Source organism: Haemaphysalis longicornis, unplaced genomic scaffold (assembly GCF_048455015.1).
Source record: "Haemaphysalis longicornis isolate Haplotype H1 unplaced genomic scaffold, Haemaphysalis longicornis Haplotype H1 scaffold_7, whole genome shotgun sequence".
In the NCBI taxonomy this organism is placed as follows: Eukaryota; Metazoa; Arthropoda; class Arachnida; order Ixodida; family Ixodidae; genus Haemaphysalis; species Haemaphysalis longicornis.
In genome coordinates, this window is record NW_027526422.1 from 18402952 (window position 1) to 18429461 (window position 26510).

The 26510-nt window shown below is 48.5% G+C and overlaps 1 protein-coding gene across 1 annotated transcript in view; it reads right to left on the minus strand.

Moving 5' to 3' along the window:
• The window catches only part of LOC144144642 (rabankyrin-5), a 48254-nt gene that overhangs the window by 12394 nt on the left and 9350 nt on the right, over positions 1 to 26510 (minus strand). Inside the window, exons 6-17 of the mRNA XM_077676167.1 lie at positions 24908 to 25057; positions 21688 to 21853; positions 20812 to 21007; positions 20417 to 20631; positions 9057 to 9154; positions 8031 to 8232; positions 6794 to 7026; positions 4784 to 4978; positions 3345 to 3463; positions 1342 to 1498; positions 687 to 887; positions 111 to 287 (exon numbers count right to left, since the gene is read on the minus strand). Coding sequence (XP_077532293.1) covers positions 111 to 287; positions 687 to 887; positions 1342 to 1498; positions 3345 to 3463; positions 4784 to 4978; positions 6794 to 7026; positions 8031 to 8232; positions 9057 to 9154; positions 20417 to 20631; positions 20812 to 21007; positions 21688 to 21853; positions 24908 to 25057 — 2109 coding nt within the window. The remainder of the gene's footprint in view (positions 1 to 110; positions 288 to 686; positions 888 to 1341; positions 1499 to 3344; positions 3464 to 4783; positions 4979 to 6793; positions 7027 to 8030; positions 8233 to 9056; positions 9155 to 20416; positions 20632 to 20811; positions 21008 to 21687; positions 21854 to 24907; positions 25058 to 26510) is intronic.

A 26510-nucleotide genomic window follows, 5' to 3' on the forward strand; every position in this document is an offset into this window, starting at 1 on the left:
TCGGGAGACTTGGAAGGTATGCATTTACGTATCTCTTGCAGAAATTCACCCCACAAGCGTTAAATGGAAAGGGAGATTAAGAAGGAGGAGGAGGAGACCCTGACACCGACCAGGTTGCGCACGATCATCTCGGAGCCGGCCTCGACGGCCAGGTGCAGTGGGGTGAGCTGCAGGGTGTCCTGCGTGCGCGAGTGAATGTTGACGTGGATGCTCAGCAGGAACAGCACGCTCTCAATGTCGCTCTTCTGGATGGCCACGTGCAGGAAGTTGCGCCCACGGTTGTCGTACTGCGAACACGACAGAGGGAAAGAAAGGGAGTCACTGCCGAGGGGCCTGAAGAATGCCATCTGACTTTTTTTTAAGTATGGACTATGAGCTGCAGTATAAGCTGCTCCAAACACTTTAGAATGAAAGTGACCACAAATAAAAGTGAAGAGCACCACAAGGCTCAGCCCACCCAGGGCAGCAGATTATGCAAGGCAATGAAACCAGGTGCAACCAAGAAGAATGAAAGAACAATAAAACATGCTATGGCACCGACCACCCAACTGAACGGTTAGAAAGGTACACCTGCACTATCGGTAAAACTAGCACATGTGTTTTTAAATGCCAGAGAAGACGCTACTCGAAGCCTTGGCACACAGCGTTTGAAATCACACAGGCAAATGGATTCAATTCCTACTCACCTGTTCCGGGGCAGTAGGCTCGCGGGCGATGATGGTCTCGGCCGCCCTGTTGTTGCGTGTGGTCATGGCCATGGCAAACGGAGTCAGGCCTTGCTTGTCCCGCAAGCTGAGGTTGATGGCAGGGTGTGCAAGGAGCAGCGAGATGATCACAGAGTTCTGGTTGGTGATTGCAACGTGCAGGGGGGTCTTGCCCTCTGCATCCTGGGGAGGAATTCGGGATTGTCATCGCATTGCCCACAGCCCAAAGCTGGCAGTGCACACAATTACCGCGGGATACTCAAGATACTCTAAAAATGCTGCGAAGTGGGCCTGCACCACTTTTCTCCTATACACCCACACTTGGGAAAAAAAAATTGTGCTCAACTTGACTGACTTTGGGTCAGACTGAGATGAAAAGTCAACAAAAAACAACATATTTAGTGATCATCACAGCCTTAAGTGGCTGCTTTGGAGTGCTCTCAGTGTTAAGGTTTTATGTAATATACTTTACAAGGTTACAACTACTGCTAGCCTTTTTTCACATGTTTGAGGTCTCAAGACAGTTAGACTTGACACAATCGCAACAGCCTGGCTATAATTCGAAAAAGGATGCTGGCCCAATCGTAGTTAAGCCCCATTTCAAGCGTGCAAAGTTGGCATTGGTGCTGCTGCTGACCTGCGCATTGACGTCTGCGTTGTGCTCAATCAGCGTCTGCACCACGGGCTCCAGGCTCCAGGCGCAGGACAGGTGCAGGGGCGTCTGTCCGTCAAACGCCTCTTCGTCCCCTTCCCCATGAGGCCCGGGCCTTCGAGGGCTGTTCAGGTCGCACCCGCTGGGAAGGCAGGAGGGGCAGGAGGAAGTCATACACCAGATGCACAAGAAAAGTAATGTGCTATACTCGGTGACAACTTAAGAACAGCACCGCAAGTTGCCGCTGTGCCTTATCACCGTAGCCGGATGTTTCTCCGCGCGGCGCAAGTAGGGCGTTACTGGGAATATTTTGGACATGGCATGAGCCGTTCCCGTGATTTTTTTGGACATAATATGCTTATAAACGACACCAGTGACGGCAAACAAACTGCGTGAGACAAGGCAGACGATATCACACATTCATAGCGAACCCCTTTCAAAACGCGCGCGCACTGACGTCACGGGTCCGGCGCTTTGGCGGAGTGATACACTACATGAGGTGGTGCCGTTCTTGAGTTGTAACCGAGTATAGTAAAACAGTCATCGTCATAATCATATTCATCGCCATAGTCATCACCAGCCTAAGTCCACAGTAGGATGAAGGCCTTTCCCGTACATCCCTAACCGCTCCTGTCCTGTGCTTCTGTCAATTTCAGTGAAGATTGCTCGCCATTTCAACTCTTTGGTTATGGTGCCAAACCTCCTGCGAAAACTCAAAACGGCGCCTTGCGGACAACTATCGCCATCTGGCATATTTATTGGCAACTCCTCTTTCTGTTTGTTTCGTTTGTTTACACGTCGAAAGAGCCGAGGCCACGTTGCAAGCAAAATTTGAACCCAAGGTAGCTCCGAGTTGGGCAGAAGTGGTGTCCACTTCACGCCATGCTCCGCAAAGGCTGTCTACCGTCGCTGGGACATGGCAGCTGCCGCTGCCGATTTTTATGACCCCAGCAGCAGTGATGACTCCAGCAATGACATGCGATCGTCAGATTTTTAGTTCCAATGAAGCAGATATGTGAGTACAACGGAGTGTCACAAGGACACGCCCCCTGTTCGCCCCTGGATCCTGTACAACACCACCCGGAAAGGATCGAGAAGACAAGGAATTGCAAGATCTGCTACAAAAACAAAGGCACAAAGCAGAACCAACGTCTTCTGCCCCCTTGCAATGTTTACCTTTGCTTTCTACTGGTGCGTGACTGCTTTGCTGGATGGCACAGCCGTGAAGGTCACTAGATTGACGGGACTTCAAAAATCCAGAAAATGGTGTTCAGGATTGATGTATATACTGAATGATAGCTAAGGAACAACTTGTATATTTCATTATCCCTAAAATAATTTTCTGCCTTAATACAATTGCCTATTCCTATTGTGTTTATACTTTTTTTGTGCATATTCTTCTATTTATTTGACAACTAAGCTCTGAATAATTGTACCTCTTAAAGAAACTGCTGCTACGCATTTAAAAGGCCAAACTATAAGATACAATTTCATGTACAACAATTCTAAATGTGTCCAGTTGCTCAAGAGAAAAAAAAAATTTTATGGAAGCACCCAAAATCGGCCATTTTTCGGCAAAACAAAAGACTTAAAGAGAAACTTTTTTTCTCCTGTTTTCACTACATGTACTACTGAAATGACAGCGCATTCGTAAAACCTACAAGAGTAGGTTTTACGAATGCGCTGTAGGTTAAAGCCTAAAGAATACCTCGGCAGAACACAAAGCAAAGCGTACCGCGTCAAAAATACGCAATCCACGCAATAATAATGACGAGTCATGACGAATGTGAGAAAGTTCTAGTACGACAGAAGGGCAATCACTGACACACACACGCTGTGCATCTCTCCGCGAGGGAACAAATGAGGGCTGGATAGAAAAATGAAGCAGGCATGAGCTGCACAGCGACAGTTGCCCTTTTCCCATTTCAGCACAAGAGGCATGAAAGATGACAAGAACAATGCACTCAGTGGAGACGGTCTGGGCCTACCTCCTGATGAGGAAGCAGGCCACCGAGTCATTGTTCTCATCAATGGCCCTGTGCAGGAGAGTCTGGTAGCAGCCGCCGGGGCCCTCGGACCAGCAGTCGGTATCGCAGCCATACTGGACCTGAATGAAGCAGAGATCCGGAAAGACCAGTTAGAGGCAGCCAGCCAAAAGGGAGGATGAGCCTACCGGCTAGCCCTAATGCAATGGTTATGCATTAGCTAGCACAGAGTGTACCGGTTCAAAATAATAAGCAAGCTTTGCTTAGTTAATGAAGAATTAACAGTCGTTCCTTCTGAATTCTTTTTCTATTTGCTTCCACCTTCTGAATTTTATTTTTTACTTGTTAAGCGGGCCTAGCTGTGCTGCCAACCGCAGAATTGATGTGTGACAGCAGCCCGAACTATTACACAAATTCTTCATTATTCCACGAACAGATCAATGTTTGCGTGAAGAACGTCACCCTGTGCCCTCACCCAGTAGTTTCAAATCACAAATGCTTTGGAAACGCTGTGTTGAAAGCCAAGAAGTGATGGGGTCTGTTGCCAACAATAGAGGAGCCAGACCAGTGCTTTGAGCCCAAGCATCTCCATCACGGATCCACGGTGTCATTCGTTTGCTTCTATGCATACCTCGCATATTTCTGACATGCTTGCACAGCTTCTGGACCGTGCAAAAAAGACAGCAGGAATGCCCTGTGAAGCAGCTAGGCAACCGTGCATGCTGCGAGGAAAAGTGAACTTGCAGAGGTTCCACAGAGTTTAAGTCTCTTCCTTCTCTCCCCGGCTATGTGTGACTGCCCACATGCACTCAGGCATTTGAACACGGCTTACACAGAGCCAGCCAAAAAAAGAAAAAAAGAAATAGCCCTGCTTCTTTTTTTTTAAATACCCAAAGTATTTAGTTCTAAGAGCAATAGCATCCATGGGCTCAGTGGAGTGGCCTCTGATGTTGTAGGGGTTGAGTCTGATAGTAGCGAAAAAGAGGAGGAGTGAGGAGGTGAGCATACCTCCTCCATTGCTCCCTCCTTATGCAGTACCAACTGATGAACTAATGCAGAGGCAGGGAAGCCTTTGTGCGAGGAAGAGCCATGTTAAGCAAATGAAAGGAGTGGAGTTCTCTGTCCCTTTGTACTCCTGGACTTCCCGAACTCCTATCAGGTTATGAAAATCAAATTTTGGGGTTTTACGCGCTAAGATGCGTGCACTATATAGTAGAAGGCTACAAATCAATTTAGACCACATGCGGAACAGCCACGCACCAAGAAACGGATGGTCCCTTCAATTCACCTTTTCGGGATATTTCTGGATGGTTTGCGGGTTGTCCCCAGAGGGCCCCCTCACAATAGGAATCAATGGGGCAAAAAACAAACAAACAAACGGAGCCTCGAGCAGTTGCAGTCAGCCCATAACTACGAGTAGAGAAGGCCCTGCGAATACACACGAGCACAGAGGCGACGTCCTCCTGGCCACCCTCGAGGGCGATCCAGAGGGCGCTCTTGCAGGTGCTGGCCTCGCCCGCCACAGTCATGTCGGCACCCCGCTCACACAGGGCCTTGACCACGGCAGGCAGGTGGCGCCGGATGGCCAGCTGCAGGGGGCTCTCCTGCTCCTGGGTGCGCAGGTTCAGGTCCGCACCCTGCAAGGCACCACGGGGACGACAGGTGGTGGGTGATGATATGGAAATGATACGGAGATGATGCCGAGATGACACGAAGATGATATGGAGATGAGTGCGGTGCCATGGGGGGACAGTCATACTTTACTGTCCACTTATCCGCCCCTGTCTTCAGCAAAGAGCAAAACTACGCCCTGCTCCTCATTCCACTCCTCAAGGCCATAAGGGACAGAATGACCTCACTCATCATGCCACTATGAACTACCACGATGGAGTGAGTCACTCTCCAACTAGCAAGGAACAGGCCGGGAAGGTGTTGACGAGGAGAATGCCTCGTGTGTCCAGACAACTTTTGTTTGGGACCAGAAATATGTACCATTCTACAACAATAAGCGGCAGCCCAGCATGTGAGCAGATGAAATGCGATCTTGGGGTGGCAGGGCCACTTTTACCAGTTCACTTCTCTCACCTTGATCACTCCTCGAGAGTCCCTTTTGAGTCTGGCCCTACTCTTCCTTTTCGACATCCTGTCCTTCAGATCCCTTATCAGGACCGGAAGGACCTGCATGTTGTTTTATTCGCTATAGGCAGGACACTGTATATCTGTGCCATGCACAGCAGCAAGATAAATTTGCTTAACACACCTCTCAGTCAGCGTCAACAGGTTTCAATCCCATAAACAGTCTTGTTCGTCCAACAACAAGAATTCATCCCCATTTGCTGATGGCACAGAGTAAGAACGAGATAGGAAGGGAAACTTCACTTCCTATAACACCCAGATAACGTCACAAGCACTTGGGAGAGGTTAAGCTAGCAGCACCTGCTGCACAATAAGCAACTGCACAGCCACTGTGATCACCATTCCGCTGCACAGCCACATAGTAAATTTTCGCCGCTACCATCTCATTCATCAGATGCCGCAAAACCTCCCCTTCGCTATACAGCTGCACAGCTTCGTACTCTACTTCAGTTTTCATTGTAACTATTTGGTTGCTCACCCACACCTGTGGGGCCTCACAGCTGCAATGGGTGTTTTGCCTCCTACATATATTATTGCTCCGCGGCTGACGGGCACTAACAAGGTCTGTAATGTACCTCCTCCACAAGTGGGGGCACCTGCCCATGTGCACATCGCCCACCCAAGGCATTACATCCAAGACTTTGAAACTCTATGGGCCGTGGCATACTAATATAGTACACTAGGTGGAAATCTGGCACCAGCGTCTAGGAGAGCCATGCTTCAGCGAGCATTCCGTCATGTACACCGGGTAGGAACGTTTTACTCGTCCTCGGCATGGCTCATGAACAGTCTGAAAAGTTGCCTGTGGGAAAAGAACAATATTAGTATTGTATATCATAACTTAATTAAGTAGTTCAATCACTAGAGTACAAAGCCCCAAGAGATTTATTTGTCAGGAATTATTTGGAAGATTCATGCAAGACAAACAGAAAAAATTTTCCCCTTTCTTGTTGATTTTGGCTTCAAGAGCCAGCTAAGCCAAGTAGGAGAGGAATGTTGCCAGTTTGATTTTGACGATTTTGATTACGAGGTTTACGTGCCGATGCTACACAGGTGATAAGGCACGCCTACTGGAGAGCTCCGGATTAATTTCAACCACTTGGGGATTATTAACGTGCGCCGAAATCTCGACACACTGGTGCTTTCACTGTTCGCCTCCATCAGAAAAGCAGTCAATGTGGGTGGGGTTGATTTCGTGACCTCGGGCTCAGCAGCACGCCTTAGCCAGAGCCAATGCGGCAGGTAGTATTGCACTGGTACGAAACTCTACGCCACGGCCAGTGCCCTCCTCTTCCTGGCCCTGTTGGGCAGCGCACCTGGTCGAGGAGGAAGAGGGCGCCCGCCGTATCCTGGTGCAGGATGGCCCGGTGGAGCAGGGAGAGGCCCTCGGCGTCCACCACGTCCAGGCTGGCCCCCGCGCCCAGCAGCTCCCGGGCCACATCGTGCAGGCCCAGCTCCAAGGCCAGGCTCAGGGCCGTCTCGTCCCGCGAGTTCTTCAGGTTCAGGTTGGCGATCAGCAGGCCCGCCCCGGGGGTCTGCACTGCCCGCGCTGCAAACAAATCATCTCCGCGTTTAAAACCCGTGCGCTTCGGCCCTGGGCTGGTTACAAGGGACCAGTGTGCAGGCACCGACTTTTAAGGCACATGTAAACTAAGAAAAATTTGCTTCTGTTCATTATCTGCGCGGAGTAAGAACTGAGGTCTGCAACTCAGCAACTGAAGGCACACCCTCTATAAAATAGACTGGCAAGGTAAGGGTTGCCCGCAGCAATCTACTGAAACCAAATTTTGGGCTCTACAGTAAAACCCCATTACAAGAGACACTCAAGGGAACCAAAAAATGTGTCTCTTGTAACCAAGGTCTCTTGTATGCAATGTTGCTAACATGGCAAACATGGGAAAACCAACCGAAGCGCCTCCATTCGAATGTCTCTTATAACCAAGTGTCTCTTGTAACAGTGGCTCTTGTAACGAGGTTTTACTGTACTGGAAATGAAGCGAAGAATCGAGCCACTAGTGCAGGCCCAGGCCACTACGCATTCCAGCAAAACAACAGCTGCAACAGAGCATTCGTGTAAAGGATGTTGAAGAGCACATTGCATGCACACCTCCCAACTTTCCACGCATCCGGTTTCCACCTAGCATCTGACAAACAACTGCAGGGGTAAAAGCAGTGCCCTTGGGTAGTGCTTTCTGACCAAGCCCAAGACAAGCAAGAAAATTGGAGACATATTATGTACACGTTTCACAACGAATGGGCTTTAACAAAGGTGCTTTAAGGTTGGATTAGGCACATTGTCAGACATTGCCAACAAGTGCGTACTTCTATTTCGCTACAATTACGACACTTTATTAAAGCTAATGCAACATCTTTAAACATCCATGATCGGCACAAACTAAAGCACGATTTATGCCATGGAAGAAGGGCGCAACTTGGGTAATTAATACTGAGAGTAGTCAAATTGTAGCCTTCCCTTCCCAGCAATCCCACACAGGCAGTTAGCAAGCAAAAAGGCCTGCGGCGCTTATTAGGTACAACGACCAGGAGTAGAACCTTTGTGCTGAAGAATACTGCGGACAGCGTCAATGTGCTTGTTGAACACAGCCTGGTGCAGTGGCGTCTCCAGGTAGCGGGCGTCATCATCGTCCCCTGCAGAACCCAGGGTCTGCTTGTTTGGGTCAGCACCATGATCTAGCAGAGTCTGCACCAGCCGAGACAGGCCGGCCTGGCAAGCCGCATGCAGGGGTGTCTCGCCCTGCGCAGAACAATGCACCGGGCTCGCTACTCAGGCAAGTCAAGCACGACTGCTCCACAATGGGCAATGTTATAGCTAAGATTATATGTCAAGGTATGTCAAAGTTATAATTACAATGAAAACAAAATGTCATTGTTACAACTGACAGCTTTGCAAACGGGTTGGGCAAAAATGAAAACAAAATGTCATCGTTACAACTGACAACTTTGCAAAAGGCAAAAAAGGCAATCTTCAAGGCGTTACCCGAGTTCAGGTGCTTTGAGTGTCCATTTTCCTGCTAATCATGGTCTTTTCACTGATGACAACAAAACCCATTATTCTGCAAAATGGTGCTAATTTTTGTTTTCTATCCAGTTAGCTACTTTAGAAAAATAGCACCTGCCTGTTACTCCCAAAATGATAACTCAAAAAGAGGAACTACTTATATGCATAGAAAAAGAACTTCTTGCAAAATTAAAATATTCCATCGGGAAGCACATTACCCAGAACAACCCCAAAGGCACAAGCAGTAAGCCATCGTTCTGTAATCGCAGTGCTGACAGCAATAAGTCATCAAAAGAAGATTTAATTTGATAATCAATTCCCAAGTGCATGCCATTTTTATTGCTGTTTCTTCTAAAAGAAAAAAAAGGTGCCCACCCAAATGAAGTAAAGGATGCAGCAATTAAACGACGAATGTGGAGCGAATGCAGACACGTGGAAACTGAGTTTGAGGCTATTTTAAAACCTGGAAGATGGTTCACAACCGGACAGAACACTGTTGTGCAGCCTACAGGCGCGCAGGACGCGTGCCTCAAAGGCTGTCCATCGTCCTCCCTCCTCACCTTGTTATTGCTTAGATTGCACTGGGCTCCCCGTTCGGCGAGGAAGATTCCCGCCTCCTCGTTGCCCGCACGGGCCACCAGGTGCAGCTGCGAGTCGCCTGCAAAATAAGTGGTCTCTTATTTGCCTGTCCATTTCCAGCAGTTCCTGGGCAGTCTGAAAATGCTCTCGCAATAGATGTCCTATGGGCAAATAAAATGCGGAGCTGCTTTGGAGCAGTTCTGAGCAGTACAGAATGACAAATAGGAGAGGCCTAAGGACAGCCAATTAGCACACGGCGAGTGGCTCACACTGACGGACACAACCCCCCACAATGCTTTAATTAAGGGGGGACGCGGCTTTCAACTTCGGAAAAATGACCAAAACATCGTTTTTTTGAAACCCGCATATTCGGCTTCTATGTTTCCTATTCTGTGCGTCTGCAAAGTTTTTACGCCGAAAAGCGTCGCAAAGTGGCTTAAAAAAATACTTTTGTCAGGCGCGGTGACAAACTATCAGCGCAAAAGGGCGAAAAAACGGCAATTTTCGGAGCGCTCTATCTCCGCAACGGTGCCACCGGGCGCGGCCATTTTGATATGGTTAGATCGGCCGAGCGATCGTTTTTCCGGTTCCGCTCGTCTCTTTTATCTTCGTTCATTCACAAACGCACAAACGGCAGAAAAGAAACGACGCACAAACGAAGCTAGAAATAGATGCTGAAGCGCTATTGGTCCTCCGGTCGGGGCGACCCTCCTGATTGGATGTCGCGGGCGCAACGCAAGATGGCGGCCGCCTGAGCTGCGTAGCGAGCGGATTGAGTTCATTTTCGCCGCTTCGCTCGGCCGAGTTTCTGTTCAATCTGTGGTATTCAAAACGGACGTTATCGCGATGGGAATGCCAGAGATAACGAGCCAGATTACGGGAAGTTGTGTGGCTCGAAAGGCGGAGGTCTTCGTGGTGCGCGTGACTCTACCGTCGCCAGACCCCGGAGGGTGACGCGGTGTGCGCGCTTGCGATAGCGGTTCGTGAAGTGAACTTTTAGTCGGATTTGCGATGTTTACACGCTTAGTTATTGCTGTGTTTTGACTGTGGGCTCGCTAGCCTTGAGAAAGAAACGGTCGACGCGTCAAACGCTGCGGCGCGCACGGCATAGCCGACGCGCATTGGAGCATCACATGACTGGGCAACCGGTTACGATTGAACGCCAGTAGTTGTAATTAATGCCTGCGACGTTAGTTTTAATCTTAAAAGCGACCTGACCAGCCATATCAGGTATAATCAAAGCTTGATATGTCGCGGTAAGCGTGCGCTGCGATGCGCGCGAGCCATATCGCCTTTCTTGCGCAATGTTTCCCGTGCACTTGTAATTTTCATGCAAACAGGTTTGAGTTAGTAATATAGGAATAAAAATATGCTCTCTGCGTTAAAAATGTACGTTACTGTGGCAGCATTAACAGTGACTTTTTTAGGGAAATTATTGATACCATTGCTCAGGGCATACTGGCTGTGCTGCGAGAAATATTGGATGCCTTGAATGTCAAAAGTAGTAAAAAAAATATGCTCTTGCATTGATGTTGGGAGTTATGCAGAATACTCTACCAAGCTTCAAAGTAGCTCATTTTCAACCTTGTGGTATGCAAACTTTTGGCAATGAACACCTGCACTATGAGTACTAAGTTGGTGTGCCAGGCAAGATAAAACATGAAAAAAAAGCCAAAAATGTTCAAATTTAAGTTAAAAAATGCTTAACTTGTTGCCATGGTGACAACACTGCAAAAGGAGGTTGTCCAGTGCGATACAGCCAACCAACTAACCTACTTTGCATTGAAAGCCCATTGAAACCCATCTCCCCTCCGTTTGGTTTGCAAAGGGGGGTATGTACTCTTCACGGAGGAGCTGAAAATGATGTTTTCTGGAAAGAGAAAGGCTGAAAAGGCACTCCAATTTCAAGGCAAGGCCTTCCAGAAGCCCCATGTTCAAAAGGACATGAAAGGCTACAACCGTGACGACTTTTGATATGTGAAACCTATGTTGCAACTTCGGAAGCCGTTTTCTCAAAACAGTTTTTTTTGCCACCTGTGTCGCTTGTCCCAGGGATTTCTTCATGACTGCTGGGTCTATTTTGATTCCGTTTCTTGCATTACATTCCTTGATGAACTGTTCAGGTCGTGACACTTTTAGTTTTCCAGATTTGTTTTTTGTGATTTTTTTATTCAAATAATCGTTCACAGTTGACATGCCTGTTGCACATTAACCTCTAAAAAAATGAAAACTAAAAAACATTGTGTTGTAAAAAAAAAATTCTAAAACTGTCACGACCTCGTCCATTCATTTGGGAATGCAAAGCACTTCGAACAAGTTTTCTATCGTGTTTTATAAGCCGCTCAAGCTCGGTACAAGCGGAACAGAAAGAAAATTTCATACATAAAAAAGTTATCAAAATATTAACTTCAAATTTTTCTGGTGTTCTCACAGAAGCATTTCCAGTTGCTGTGCCAATTTTCATCAAAATCCACAAAGAAATAAAAAAGTTGATTTTGAAAGCCACGTCCCTCCTTAAAGGGAAGCTGAAGCGCTTTCCAAAAAAATTGAGTTAGATTAACAGTTATATAGTTTCTTGAGCGCTGAATCCGAATATCACATTTAAATGTATCGTACATGAGTCCAAGTGGCATTTATCTTGCAAAAAGCGCGGCCCCGTTTGAAAGACGCGCGTTTTTTGTCTTTTGACGCCCCTGATTGGTTGCGCCCGTCATGACGTCAAAGGAGGACACCCTTCGGCCGCGCGGGTTGTCGGAAGCATTCCGAGCGATCGCACGGTTGCCTTTGCGGCAATTTAGCTTGCAGTTTAATTTTCGCACATGACTGGAAGTTTGTTGTATAATTTCCCGTGCTGTTGGTTCAATTATCTTGGAGCTTAAATTTGCTTTACACGACAGAGAACCCCAAAGCAGTGACTGTGACGTCGACTAGTGGGTTCCATCAAAATATTTTTGAATTAGGCAACCAGCATAGCGGGATTTTATACCTTATGTTAATACTAGGTACTGCCTTAACTGTTTCTTATTATACACAAAACCATTTATGCCGAAGATTAATGGGCGTTTTATAAACAATCTACCAGCGAAAAGCACGTACGTGCACTGCGCGAAAAAATAGCGTTCATGCGCTGTAAACGTATATGCGAGACACATCTTGCCGGTACACGTATAAACCAACAAGCGGACTCTGCTTCCGCATTTCCTTTGTTCGTTGTCGCCCACCCCAGCCCCGTTACTCATACCCGTACACAGACCCACATGCACGCGCAATTTCAGCAGCAGCGCTACGACGCCTCCGCGATTCCTAGCTGCACTTCGATGAGTGGCGTCTTACTGCTTCACATGCATTTATTCTGAAAACACTGCAGCATACTAGTGCCTGCTCAGCATTGTTGGCTGTAGTAGGGCTTGATGTTCGCTTGTGCGTTGCGCATTCTGCTACAATATTACGGCCACCTCATTATAATTAACAGACCAGTCGGACAAGGCAGTTACGTTGTAGTTACGTTACTTTAGGTAACAATCACCAAACGTTTGTGATAATGAATCGTTGGCCTCTTTCAGCATTTCTAGATTTAAGCATTTACCGCGCTAGTCGGACAGAGGCCGTATATTTACTCTTCGCTCTTTATTTTTTTAGTATCATCATTATAAATATCACCGACTATGACTGGAGCACACTTGAGGTTCAGTGACAACAAGTGCTTGCCAGGTTATAATATGCAGCCACACGGAATCTTGGGCAAAAAATTAGGCCCCCGCAGTCAACACAAATTATGGCACGGTGGTGGTTCGGAGTGGTGTTTTTTTTTTTTTTTTTTAATTCCAGACAAACATCACCTTATCGTGACATGTATACTTGCAAAATAAGTAATCTGGTTGTCTTGGTTCTTTTACTTTGTAGGAATACTGTTTACCTCTTAGCCGGGAGAGAACTTCTATCAGGATTGGTCCCTTGTTTTAGTTTCGCCAAAACATTGTTTTTTTTTAACACTGTCCTGAGCCCATCGGGAAAGAAAACCGACGCGTTTAACGAAACAAGTATTTCCTGAACAAATGTGACTTGGTTTCTGGAATGGAACGAAACATCCCCGGCCAAAGTACAGCAGTATTCCCCATCCTTCCTAAATCTAGAATCTAATGTGTGGGGATCGCGACTTTCACGCGAACCCCTTTTCTGGCTAGCTTCCCGTTGCGGCTGGCGTGCACACGCGCCTCGCTCACGCGACGGGAACCATACGGGAGGGCGCCAGCGACCGGACGGTTTGTTTTCGCCCTGGTGGAAGCGTTGACCCTTTTCCCCTCTGCCTTACCCGAGAACCAGTTCTTCCTCGATACTAGCGCCACCGTAAGGCGAAGTCTGGTGGGACGTAGCAGGACGTGAGGACGCTCTCTTGTCTCGGGGATCCGGTAGCGCGCGGACGTTTCGGCGCGCTGGTCCTGACCTGGGGAACGCGCGACAATGGGACGCGTCCGGGCGAGCTGGGAGACCGCGTTCGCACTCCGCAGCGCTCCGCTGCTCCGGTATGCCATCGGTGAGTCGAACCATCTCGATCTCTAGCGTTGTTTAATGCCTCGCTCCCAATGTTACCGTTATGGCCTACGATTAGTCTGTATGCAGTGTATTTGATTTGCACTTTGCAATAAATGCTGCCATTGATGTTTTGCCCTCGCCGCCTCCTGCCTTTGTCTGTCTCCGCAGACGACGGACCCGTCCGCAGCCGGCGCTCGCAAGGCATGTTTGCTGAGCGCGGATGGCTGCGGTGTGGGAAATCACTAGTGTGTGAAATGTAGAATCCCACATCTGGCGCCCAACGTGGGGCCTTGTTTGCGGAGACGAGCAGGAGGCACGGCAGCATCCTTTGTTCTGGCGTCGGACGATCCGAGCACAGACAACAGACTTCAGGCCTAACTTATTGGAGCGAGTTATTAGCAGAGGCGAACTTTCCTGAGAGTGAGGCGAATGATTTATTGCTGCAGCGTTTTTAATTTGTTAAGCGCCGAGTTTGCAGCAATCGTGTATATGGCAGGACATCGGTGCCAATTAAGACGTGGTGTCCGAATTTTTGTCGGGACGTTGTTGTTTATGGAAACGAGGGTTTCCGAGTTTGCATCCACGCGAGGCCGGGAGCCCGCGCCGTTGTGTCAGCCCGAAGTGAGTGTGTACGGAAGCTGCAATTTGGGTCCGAGTTTTTCTTTTTGTTTTGTCGACTCCGGGAGTCGAGGCTCTGGGAGCCGTGTGGCTGGGCCACGTGTGCCGCAAAAGGCTAGCTGGTATTGCAGCCTGGCATGGGCGCTCCGATACCGCGGAATGCGGTAGGCGCCGCTCGCTCATAAGCTGCTTGTGTTGCAGCGAGCGTGTAGGACCCTAAAAAGCAGATGTCTCCTCACGGCTGCACGTACGGGCACGTTCAGGGTTTCTTTCGTTTGGTCTGTTTTATTTTGTTGTGTTTTTGGATGCGGGTCGTTTGCCGAAGTGAGTGACCCGAAGGCTTTCACAGCCGGTCCTCCCGGAGAAGGCACGACCTTGGGAACAATGCGAGGGCGCATGGAGCGCTGCCCCTCTTTTGTTGATCGCCTCGCGCGAGAGAAAGGAATCTCTCCCGCCTCAGGAAAGACTTGCTTTGACCCCTCGCTGCTTAAAAACTGCTTTCCGCAGCGTAGTTGTTTTTGTTGTCGCGCCACGCGGGCGACGGGACTGAAGGGGGGCCTCATCCCTCTTCCACTGACGGGGAGAATTACGCGAGGCAAACTTTGCGCCCGCTGATTGTAACGTCGCAGGAGCCCTCTTGTTCGGCTCGAGAGACCAAGCTCTGTTCACGTAAACTAAGCGCCAGTGTGTTGAAACGTATTTCAGCATTTTTACGCAACCGGTGTTCATGTGTGTGAACATAGGGCTGTCGTTGGGAGCAAATACTGTTTCCGCGTTCATGTGTATGAATGAAGTGCTACTGATGCGAGCAAATACTGCTTTCGCACTTGTGTGGTTAAGCATCGCGCCGGGCGGTCGATGCGACCGTGTGTGTTCTTTGTGCCCTGTACCGTATAGGGTTAGAACAGGTTCTAGCTCTGTGGACATTTCCAGAGCGGTTGCATTGCTGAGAAACTTAGCAGCTGAACCATCGGATTGTGTCACGTTATCGATGCAATCGAGTTCGTATTTTCCCTACCCTGCACGCTGCAGGGTTAGGACAATTTGGCGTGCTTTGTTGACGCTAACAAGCTGGTAATTATGCCGAAGCCTTGGCAGTTGTGATATTCGACATCGAACCACATGATCGATGGGATCAAAGGGCTACTGCAGCCTGTTTTTTCCTGCCCTATACATTGTAGGGTTTGGACTGTTTATTGGGCTTTGTTGACATTAACAGAGCGATGGCAATGCTGACAACTCGGCAGTTGTCGTTATGATCGCGCCACAAAGGCGGTGCGATCGGAGAGCTATTTTTTCTGCCGTACACTGAAGGTGCGGGGAGTTTCTTTGTGCAGCTAAGCCACCCCGGCTTGGACCACATGACGGAGCGTGTTTATGCTGCTGTCTACTTTTCCGGGCGAGCTGCCGAGCCTGCTGAAGGGGTGCGGTGCGGCATGCCGTCACCAGCCTGGCTGAGAGAGTCGGCAGTCTGGTCGCTCGGCGGCCACGGGCCATCACGGATGTGCCGCCACTTGAGCAACGCTTGCTTGGGTTGGCTGGTTTCTTCCCGGAGCTACCCGCCTGCAGACATCAGCGGGCGACGACCGGGCCTGCTGGTACACTACCAACGGTGGCATTGGACGAGTGGAAGCCGGCGTAGGCAACACGATGCAGTGACTAACGATTTAATCGACGAACGAACTTTTCGTCGCCTCTAGTCCTGTAGTCAGCTCTCACCGGCGTACGCAAGGAATTTAGGAGGGAGGGATGTGGGGATCGCGACTTTCACGCGAACCCCTTTTCTGGCTAGCTTCCCGTTGCGGCTGGCGTGCACATGCGCCTCGCTCACGCGACGGGAACCATACGGGAGGGCGCCAGTGACCGGACGGTTTGTTTTCGCCCTGGTGGAAGCGTTGACCCTTTTCCCCTCTGCCTTACCCGAGAACCAGTTCTTCCTCGATACTAGCGCCACCGTAAGGCGAAGTCTGGTGGGACGTGGCATGACGAGGGGACGCTCTCTTGTCTCGGGGATCCGGTAGCGCGCGGACGTTTCGGCGCGCTGGTCCTGACCTGGGGAACGCGCCACAAAGGACGCGTTCGGACGAGCTGGGAGACTGCAACCGCGCTCGCACTCCACAGCGCTCCGCTGCTCCGGTATGCCATCGGTGAGTCGAACCATCTCGATCTCTAGCGTTGTTTAATGTCTCGCTCCCAGTGTTCCCGTTATGGCCTACGAGTAGTCTGTATGCAGTGTATTTGATTTGCACTTTGCAATAAATGCTGCCATTGATGTTTTGCCCTCGCCGCCTCCTGCCTTTGTCTGTCTCCGCAAACAACGGATCCGTCCGCAGCCGGCGCTCGCACGGCATGTTTGCTGAGCGCGGATGGCTGCGGGGTGGGAAATCACTAGTGTGTGAAATGTAGAATCCCACAAATGTGAACATTCACGTCCGTCGCATCAAAAAAAAAAAAAAAACGCATTGGAGCGGTTTACAAAGTATTTAACGTAGTGTAGTATATTCTCTGTCATCAAGCACAGCCACCTCGGCTGTCGCTTCCGTGTGTTATCAAGCATCCCTGCATGGTATTATTCTGCTTAGGCATACGGCATGATAACGTATGCCTCGTTTGGCGTTCGTGCATACTTTTTGAACACGAAAATTGTACAAATGAGTGCTATCAACCACAACAACAACAAGTATCATTCACAAGAAAACACGGCGAAAAGAGCATGGCCGAGGCGGCCGATCCGGGCGGAAGTCCAGGTATGACGTTTTTCAGCCGGTTTTCGCCCGCGCGCTTCGGTCTTCCGGCATCGCGCGGCGAGATGGGGGCGGGGCATCGGGCCACTTTTGTTTGCTCATTGCGCCGCTTCTATTGCATGTATTGCGAAAATATTTCGTACACATGAACTATTCAATGTGTACTTGCTGCTAGTCAACTTTTCTTTTAATTCTAAAACCACTTCACCTTCCCTTTAAGGTGCCCTCCTAAAGAGGCAACATCTGCCGTCCACAAGGGCAGTACAGTTCATGGCTTGTACAAAATACCCATAGGATACCCAAAACACCCATAGATTTCTTGAACTTCCCTGACGCCTAAGAATTTCCCCATCTTTGTTGAAACAGTCTGATATTGCTCTTCTTTTATGTGCAGTGTGTTTCACACCATAACCAGGAGCAGCCCAAAATATTGCCCCGTAGCAAAGAGCAACGCAATGCTCAATTTGATTCAACAAACTGGAAGAAAAGCACAAACGTCGAAGAAGCAGTCAACAAAGCGCCGTGCACAGTCAAGCGTTGGCGAATTGAATGCCATGGCATTTGCTCTGCATGCATTTATGTACCTTGAATGGCTCTCCATTCCAAAAAATTTCCAATTAAATCAAGGATGTTGTCTAACAGGAACAGTTCAGGTTCATGATGGGTTAGGAAAAGAATTACACCCTTTTCCTATCAAACAAGCCTGCCAGGTGAAAGAACAAATGCATACTCCATTTGAAACACACAATAAGATAGCCAGGCACGGCTGGTGATGAAACAAATGAGTTTTGAGGCTGTGTTTGTAGCAATACGAAGCTGCTATTTCAATATATTTGATTAATTGTGGTGTTTAACGAACCAACTCGACACAGGTGATAAGGCACACCGTAGTGGAGGGTTCAGGATTAATTTTGACCACCTGGGGATCTTCAACGTGCGCCGAAATCTTAAACACAAGGACATTTTCACTTTCTGCTTCCATCAGAAAAGCGGCCGCCACGGCCGGGAATCAAACCTGCATCCCTGGGCTCAGCAGCACAATGCCATAGCCACTCAGCCACCACGGCGGGTCATTTATATATATTTCAAAAGCAATTGCTTCTTTTATAGGTTTTATGCAGTATTTTGTTGTGGGATGCAATTAACCACGGCTAAGGCACACAGTGTTAGTGTGTCTGCACAATGCATGCCTGCACAACGCAAAGCTAAAGCTGAATGAATGTGTGACACACAAAAAACAGCAGCTAGATGTTAAAAGCCAACTGCAACGAAATTTCTGGCCCCTAAATGCACTATTTTCCAGCAGTATTATATTAAAAGGCGCTACGTGCAAAATTTGGAGGCCCAAATATGTTGCTGCATCATAAACAAAGATCAGAAATGCTCTTTTAAAACCAAAACTGGAAAGAAACGGCAGCCATTAAGCTGGCTGGAAGTGCCGTATCAGTCAGGAATCGAGTGGGCGCAGCTGTTGGATTCTCCCACAGCTGCCTGCGAGAAGGCGGCGTGCATTCGATGTGTTTCAGGTCGTCAGTTTCTCAAAAAACTTGCGTAAAAACGGGTTGAGAAGTTCGTGCAACCATTACTGCTTTGCTGTGAATGGCTGCAACACCCCTATAGTTGCCCAGTCAAAGGTAAACACAGGCATCACGAGGTGTCGTGGCGAAGCTGGGAGCTAGGAAACAAAAGGCAGTGTTGAGCGCTAGATGGGTGTCAATATGCCCTGTCAATATGCCCTGTCAATGTCAATATGCACAGCCAATATGCCCTGTGCCGATCGAACCGTCCTGCATTTGTGAGTGAAAGAAAAAAATAAAGCTACTGTGGGTGGAAAGCGCAAAAACATGCCAGCAGCGTGCAATAATTTGGTTTCAGCGCATATTATCGAAGTTCAAATCCAGAATTTTATTATTTTAGTTTACACAGGCAATCTTGTTCCTGTTAGCAGGGTGCCCGCACCAAATCTTTAGATAATGATGCCAGGCAGCAACAAAAGCACTGCAGGGTCTTCGCTGGCGTCGTTAAAACAGTGACCTTTCTCGAGGCTCAATGCTGCCAAATGTGCCCCCTTTTCTTTTTTTTCCTAACCGGTGAGCAAAATGTTGGCAACGGCGGCTAGTTTTTGTTTATTCTTTGATGAGGTTTGAACTGAACCTATTCCGTGTAGCGCCGGGTGCTGTACTTGTTCACGGGCCACCTGCGATAACAGTGACAGCAGCGTATCGCCTTGCATCGGCCGTACTCGTGCCACTCGCGCACACAAAGAGTCGACCGACCACGATCGTGCAGTGCGCCGCACAGCTAGCAGCCATACTTGTTCGTGCCTTGACCGGCCACGACAACAGCGTATCGCCTCGCATCGGCCGTTCTCGCGTATTGTGTACTCGTAGAGATGCCCGGCTGAGAGCTAGCAGTGCGCTGCACAGCTGCTGTACTCATTCGCGCACCGATGCACCAAGCAGCCGCGCCAGCAGCGTATCGTCTGCCGTAGGCCGTACCCGCATCTCACCTGCTTGTAGAGTCGACCCAGAGCCTGCTACCGCTGTCGCAACCATGAAATCACCCGCAACTGCCGTACTCGCTCGGCGATGGTGTATTGCCTCACGTTGGCCGGCCCTGGCGGTCTTCGAATTTGCTCTTTTGGTCTCGGCAACCCAGAGCTGCTTCAGTTTTCGCATTACGGAAGAGCGTAAGAGGCACGAATTACGCTGCTTGCTCATGTGAGGCCACACGTAACAGGGCTACTGAGGAGAGGCGATGGCCGCGTGGTAGTCCTGACTGGAATGTCACATCCGAAAGTTCGTCGCAGTGGCGACCAGTTGTGGCGACACTCTGCTTTGTGCAGTGTCGACCATAGCGGCATGTTTTCGGACGGTTTTAATAAAAATACTGAGCGTGTGGGGAGTTCGAGGTTAGGTCACTGGAGACTTTAGCGGCGTATACCACACATTCAAACAGATTTTGGGGCAGGTAGATTTGTGTTGCAGCTGGCTTTTAACCCTTAGTCAAATAGAATAAACGTGTGAGGGGCCAGGGAGCCCATCGGTAGAACCACAGCGGCATTGGCATCACGCAATCGGAAAATGGCGGGGTGAAGCGTTCCTATGGGTATGGCGAGTGTGGCTGTGTGGATGGGGGACTGTGTTGCTGGAAGTGCGGTGCTGCGGGAACTGTGATGCGATGCTGCGGGACTGTGTTATGGACTACGAGGTGCGAGTGCTGACTGAACAATAAACTACTTTACAACAAGCGTTCTCCTGTTTTTTTTGTTTTTTTTCTTGAAGCAAGTTACTTTGCCTCGTTTCATTGCCTCTAGACACTTCAAAAACACACGTCCATCTAAAAAATGAACCAGCAATAACTCAGTGCTGCTTTCTGTCACCTTCCTCATCATCCCAGTCCTTGTGCTGCTAATGAACCAGCATGACCAAGCCAGTCGAGATCACCTGTAATCCTGCTGACAGCATCAAGGCTGGCCCCCCGGTCTGCCAGGCGACCAGCGAAGCTCTCCTTGTTGTACGGGGCTGGGCACGAGTGAAGCGCGAAGCCCAGTGGCGTGTGCTGGTCATTGTTCCGAAGCTCCAGGTTGATGGCGCTGCTCTCCAGCAAGAGACCAAAGACACCCGTGTTTTTCGCCCCTATGCTCCGGTGAATGGGTGTGCTGCAGGGAAACACGCATGCTGACATTATGAGGCACAACACTACAAACGTCTTCGCTCAATGACTCAAGATGACACATCTAGACAAACTAATCTAGCTCTAGAAGTTGCATTTCAAAGTAAGCTGCAAGCATCGAAAGCTCGTCTTTTGAGAGAAAAAAAAAATTGTAATAACTGCTTACTTTCCATTGCTGTCTTGAGCATTGGTGTCAGCACTATGCTTGAGGAGGCAGGCGGCCACACGGACCATTCCTTCGGCCGACTCGTGACCGGTTTCAAATCCGGCAACCATGTGGAGGGGCGTCGCTTTTTCCAAAGGCACAGCCAGGTCAATGGAAGCTTTGTGCTCGACCAGAAACAGGGCAGAAAACTCGTCACCTGCAGAAGAACATGGCCCTTTGAAATCTCCACAGCGCGAGGTCGAGGAATTACAAATACTACCTCAATGCTGATTATCTGATCCTGCAGCCAAGATACATTTCTGTAAGAAGTTGTGATACTTGAACCTGGCGCTGTCACTCAGTCAAATTCAAATTTTGGCCCAAGTACACCTGGGCTCTGAGGTGTGGTATTGTGGAGGGCTAAAAATTAATTTAGGCCAACAGGTGATCTTTAATGCGACTTAAATCTCCAATAGAGTCGTTTCGTTTTTCGCCTCAATAAAAAAAATGGCCACCATGGCAGGGATTGAACCCTCGCGTCCTTGAGCGCAGCAACTACACCTCAGCCAGTGAGCCATCATATTAAGCCGAGGTGAAAGATTTCTAAGAAGGCACATAGCATAACATTTTTTTTTACAAGTTTCCCCCCTGCAGTCAAATCTCAAAACTAAGCTGGCTGCAGTGAATGCTAAAATGTTTTTGAACTGAAGGGCACACTTGTTTGAGTGACAACTGCCATTCAATGTGCTCATTCACAGTGCACGCCACAAGATTCTTCCCATCAAAGCATATCCTATCTGATTACCATTCGAGGGAGAAGATTTAGAAGCCCATAACATTGAGAGAGGATCACGAACGCATCCCACGGGGGAAAGAGAGACTGCCGTGCATGCCCACCCCTCTCGATGGCCTTGTGCAGCAGGGTGTGGCCCCTGAAGTCTGTGGCGTTGACGTCAGCGCGGTAGTTGAGCAAGGTGCTGGCAATGCTCTCCTGGCGAGAGGACAGCGCCAAGTCCAGGGGCAGCTGGCCAGCATCATCCAGCTCGTTCAGCTTGCCAGGCAGCTGCACAGCAAGGAACAAGAACAGGACAGCACGCCAGGTGTCACATCAAGGTGCATCAAGCAGTGGCGTAGCATGCAATGGACTGAATTGGAGCAGTCCTCCTAAAGCAACATGAAGCAGGTACCAATTCACGCAACACAAACGCTGCAACAGTTCCACCTCTGGGGTCAGGCCACCCGAGAATGTCGAGACCTGATGGATTGATTGTAGGGTTTAATGCGCTGACGCAACGCAGGCAATGAAGCACGCCGTCGTAGAGGGCTCCGGATTAATTTCGACCACCTGGGGATCTTTAACGTGCACCGAGAATGTTGAGACTTGTCATGGCTTGGAGGGGGGGGATGGGGGGGGGCACTCTAGCACTTTCGTGACTGGAAAATCTGTTGTTTTTGGGTAGTCCAAAAAATATTTTTCCTGCACAGAAAATGGCTGATGCTAAAGTGTAAGGTATGAAATGATAGACGAAGGATAGGGCTTTCCAACAGTATTGATTTCAAACAAGAGATTTATTATGAATATTATCAAAAAATTAACTAACAAAATTAACTAACAAAAAGAAAAAAAGAAAGAGGAAAACTTCAATGCTACTTTGCACAGGGTAAACATACAAAAAAATTGAAATATACACTTACAAGGCCCTTACAGAATGATACTGCAAATGTGAGCTCCATAAGTACAAAAGTTTTTACATACATGCAAAACATAGGCGCTAGTGTCTATCATGCCACCGCATGAAGCAGTTTTTCGACGCTGTGAAACAAAGGTTGGCTCCACTATGCAGCCGGCGCCAAGTGGTCCTGCCCAAACGAAGTCGACACCCTGGAGATTAAAGCTGTGACCTTGAGAACAGGCCGGATATGTTTCCATTGACACGTGCAAGCAATAGAACAACCAGAGGAGAAAGCGAAACTTGCCGGCAGATACCTTCTGGCGTTCCGGGGCAGTTTGACGTACTTTTGCCAACCATACTGAAGTCTGAAGAACCAAAGCGTCTGACGTGACTGTGCCGCTACCATCATTCAGGAATTACAGCTCAGGTTCATTGGAATCCCTAAAAATTTGCCGTTCCCGTGGAGCATCGCCAAGTGGCATCGGCACCGCAACTGAAACCAGGTGTGCCCGGCGGTGAAGGACCTTTAAAAATCCCCCCCACGGTGGAGAAAAGAAACTGGAAAGTAAAACTAATGAAATACTTCTTCTTTTACCCTTTGGATGGCGTTAGCTGGCCAGAAGCGCTCGGAGAGCACCAAAATTTGAATTCGTATTCATCAATAACGTGCTATCGATGGGAGTAGGCGCAGTTACGAAAGTGTTAAAAAACATACACAAGGCAATGAATGTGGATAAGACTGCACTAGCCGTGCCCCCCCATGTGGCATACACTGCAGATTGATATTTTTTGATTAATTGTGGGGTTTAATGCATCAAAGCTACACCTGAACTATGAGGCACACTACAGTGGAGGGCTCCAGATTAATTTTGACAACCGCCCGTATGTTCGAGATTTCGGCGCATGTCAAAGATCCACAGGTGGCCAAAATTAATCCGGAGCCCTCCACCAATGCACACCTCATCACCTGTGCAGTGTCGGCACATTAAAACTTAGAATCAATCAATCAATCATGTTTTCGCAACCTGGAGATCTTTACGTGAACTGACATCTCAACACACAGGAGCTTTTGCTCCCATTTGCACCTCCATCAGAAAAGCAGCCACCACGGCCGGTATCAGACCTGCGCCCTTGGACTCAGCAGCACAACGCTTTAGCCACCGAGCCACCATGGCGGGTAGATTGATAGCTTTCAACGGCTTCTGCTTCTATGTGTGCCCACTAAGCCGAAGACAGTGCAACCTGTGGGTGCTCCACACAATAAGGCCTTCCATTTATGGCACCATCACACCATGCTGTTTCCTTCATTGACATGCAACAAACTTGGGCCTCTGTTATGGCCTGATTATGCAAAGAAGCAGAAGATGCAACTGGTCAGAACTGCATCCAGCCACTGCAGTGTAGAAATAAAGAAAAAAGACATTTTTGAGGACACTTTGAGAATGACATTTTGGCTTGTGTACTACTTCTCAGAACTTGAGCTCTGATGCTCTTTCACAAAAAAAGAAAAATCATGAATTGCTGGCAGAGATTAACTGTACTTTCTGCAGACGCTTCTGCACCTAACAGTGTCGATTTCTCCAAGGTACCCAATCTGTAGTGAAACAATACCCCTGATCAAATTCCAGCACACTTGCATTAAAATGCACATTAAATGCCCAGGACTTTAGAGCTGACACTACATGAATGAAAGGAAGGAAGGATAAACACTGTTTCACTATAGCCTCTGGTTTTTTCTATCTGTAAGCAGAGCACGCCATGTGAATGCAACATGTCTGAACAAACTGATCCCTGCTCTGGGAAAGCAGGGTCGAATGTTGTTTCCCGCCTTTGAAGCTTGATAACCTGACAACTGATAGCAACGCTCTACAAAGGCGCCACAGTGCGATTGGATTACAACATGTTAGAGCTGCACAACCCAGATAAGCACCCCCTGATAAGTTTTCATTGTGTCAACACAATCAAGCCTACTTTTTTTTTTTCTCTTTTTCCAAAGAAGCATAAGTGACTACATGTGCTGATACCCACAAATGTCAGTGTTTGCATAGGTTCGAGATAATTTCCTATGGCGAGTCACAAATACAAACCAAAGTATGTAGTCTCTAAAATATTGCTACCACTATACTTTGCTGGCCAAATAAAATACAGCAGCCACAATGGTGTGTGTTTATGACGCGCTCCAAGAAGTGTGCTTCACACATTTCAAAGTTTTCAAGTTAGATACCAACGCAGTAATTGCCTAAAAAAGATACACCTAATTTGCATGATCATGCACACAATTATGTAAGAAATTTTTAACAGGCTTAGAGCAACAATAATCAAAGTTGCAAGTTATTATACACCTGAAAAAAGTGAAATAGTACAGGAGTACCAAGGTCTGTGAAAGCTTTGAACGTGGGTACATGTGCAGCAAAAGAAGGGGCAGAGCTCTTCTCTGGGCCTACCTGTGCATCAAACTCGATGAGGTAGAGGAAAACGACGTCCTCCCGGTGGGTGCGGATGGCCGTGTGAAGCGGGTAGCGGGTCTTGGCCTTGAACATGCTGTACAGCAGGGGGGCACTCATGTGGGCAAAGTCCTCGCTGCCAAAGTCGTTCTGTACGGGGGTGGGGAAGACAGGGAAGGCGTGCAGTCAAACAAACACAAAACAAGACCACGCACACAGGTAGGCAAGGAACCAACACTAGCTGCACACATTGTGGCTTATTTACACAATGCTAGCTAGACATAAAAAAAAACAGCAAAAAAGTCAACATTGCTAAAACACTTTCTCCTTTCAAGCGGCAAGTTTTAGTTGCCTCAGTACAGGTCTTGCCACCTCTCCCCCCAGAAAAAAAATACAGCATGCACTGAAGATTTTATTGCTCATTTCAGGTAATTTGTAACCCATCTTGCGCGTACAACACAATTATATTTTCGAAGAGTCGTTGAAAAAACTAAAGTGCATGAAGTGCAGCAGCCATTTCGTGACCGAGTGGGTGCAGGGCTGGCAGTAAAAATACGTATTCATGCTGCATTTACCTGCTAGTATAAGTAATTTCATCAGCACCATCATCACCAGTCTGACAACACCCAGTGAAGGCAAAGGCTTCTCCCACACACTTCCAGTCACTCCTATCCGAGCTATCTGAACCTGTTCTTTGCCCAATCCAATGCCTCCACAGCTTTTTGTGTCTGTCTACTTCTGAACCAGCCCCTGGTAGCCATTCCATTACCCTTTCGGTTTACCACTTGTCACGCCTGAATTACATGCATGGTTGAACACCATTCTGCAGCAAGCTTGCTAAATAAAGCCCAGCCCATACTAATTTCGGCACCCAAATTTTTCCAGTGCTTTGGATCAGCACTGACAACTTACCCAAAATGGTTACATTCATCCACCAACTTTCCGCCTCCTCTCGCAACATCAGCCACAAAGAAACGTCGCCCTCGTCTGGACACCCGCCCACTGTACATTGACAGGCAATAATTTTGCCCATCATCAAGCCTGCGCACTCTCCTCCCAGGCCCCAGAAGAACAAGCGGAGTCCACACCACTGGTTACGTTTCAGGACATCACACAGTACTATCGACTCGACAGGCAACGATTCCCTCAACTTCACTCCAAGCTGTCCAAATCAGAAGAAACGACTATTCGTCGCATCCAAACGAATACCTTCGTCCATCCAATTCGCTTACACCACATGTTTCCTACTCAATTTCCCGCCCAATGCACTTTTTGCTCTCAGCCTGGCACACTCGTCCACATTTTATTAGAGTGTACGCATAACCCTGACCTCCCACCCTTTCCTTCCCCCCTCCCCCTCCATGAGCTGTGGGAGAACCTGATCACCAGCGACCACCTGGACGTCCAGCAACTACTGGCATCTAGGGCGTCGGTCGCCCGGTCGTCACTTGGATTCCCAGACTAGGGAACCACTCCTACTTTATAAGGCTCATTAAAGTTTCATACTACTACTACTACTCCACCTCTTCTGGTACTTCATTACCCAGGGTGCTTGCGGGTGCCTAGGGCACTACCTAGGGCGTGATTGCGGGTGTCTAACATT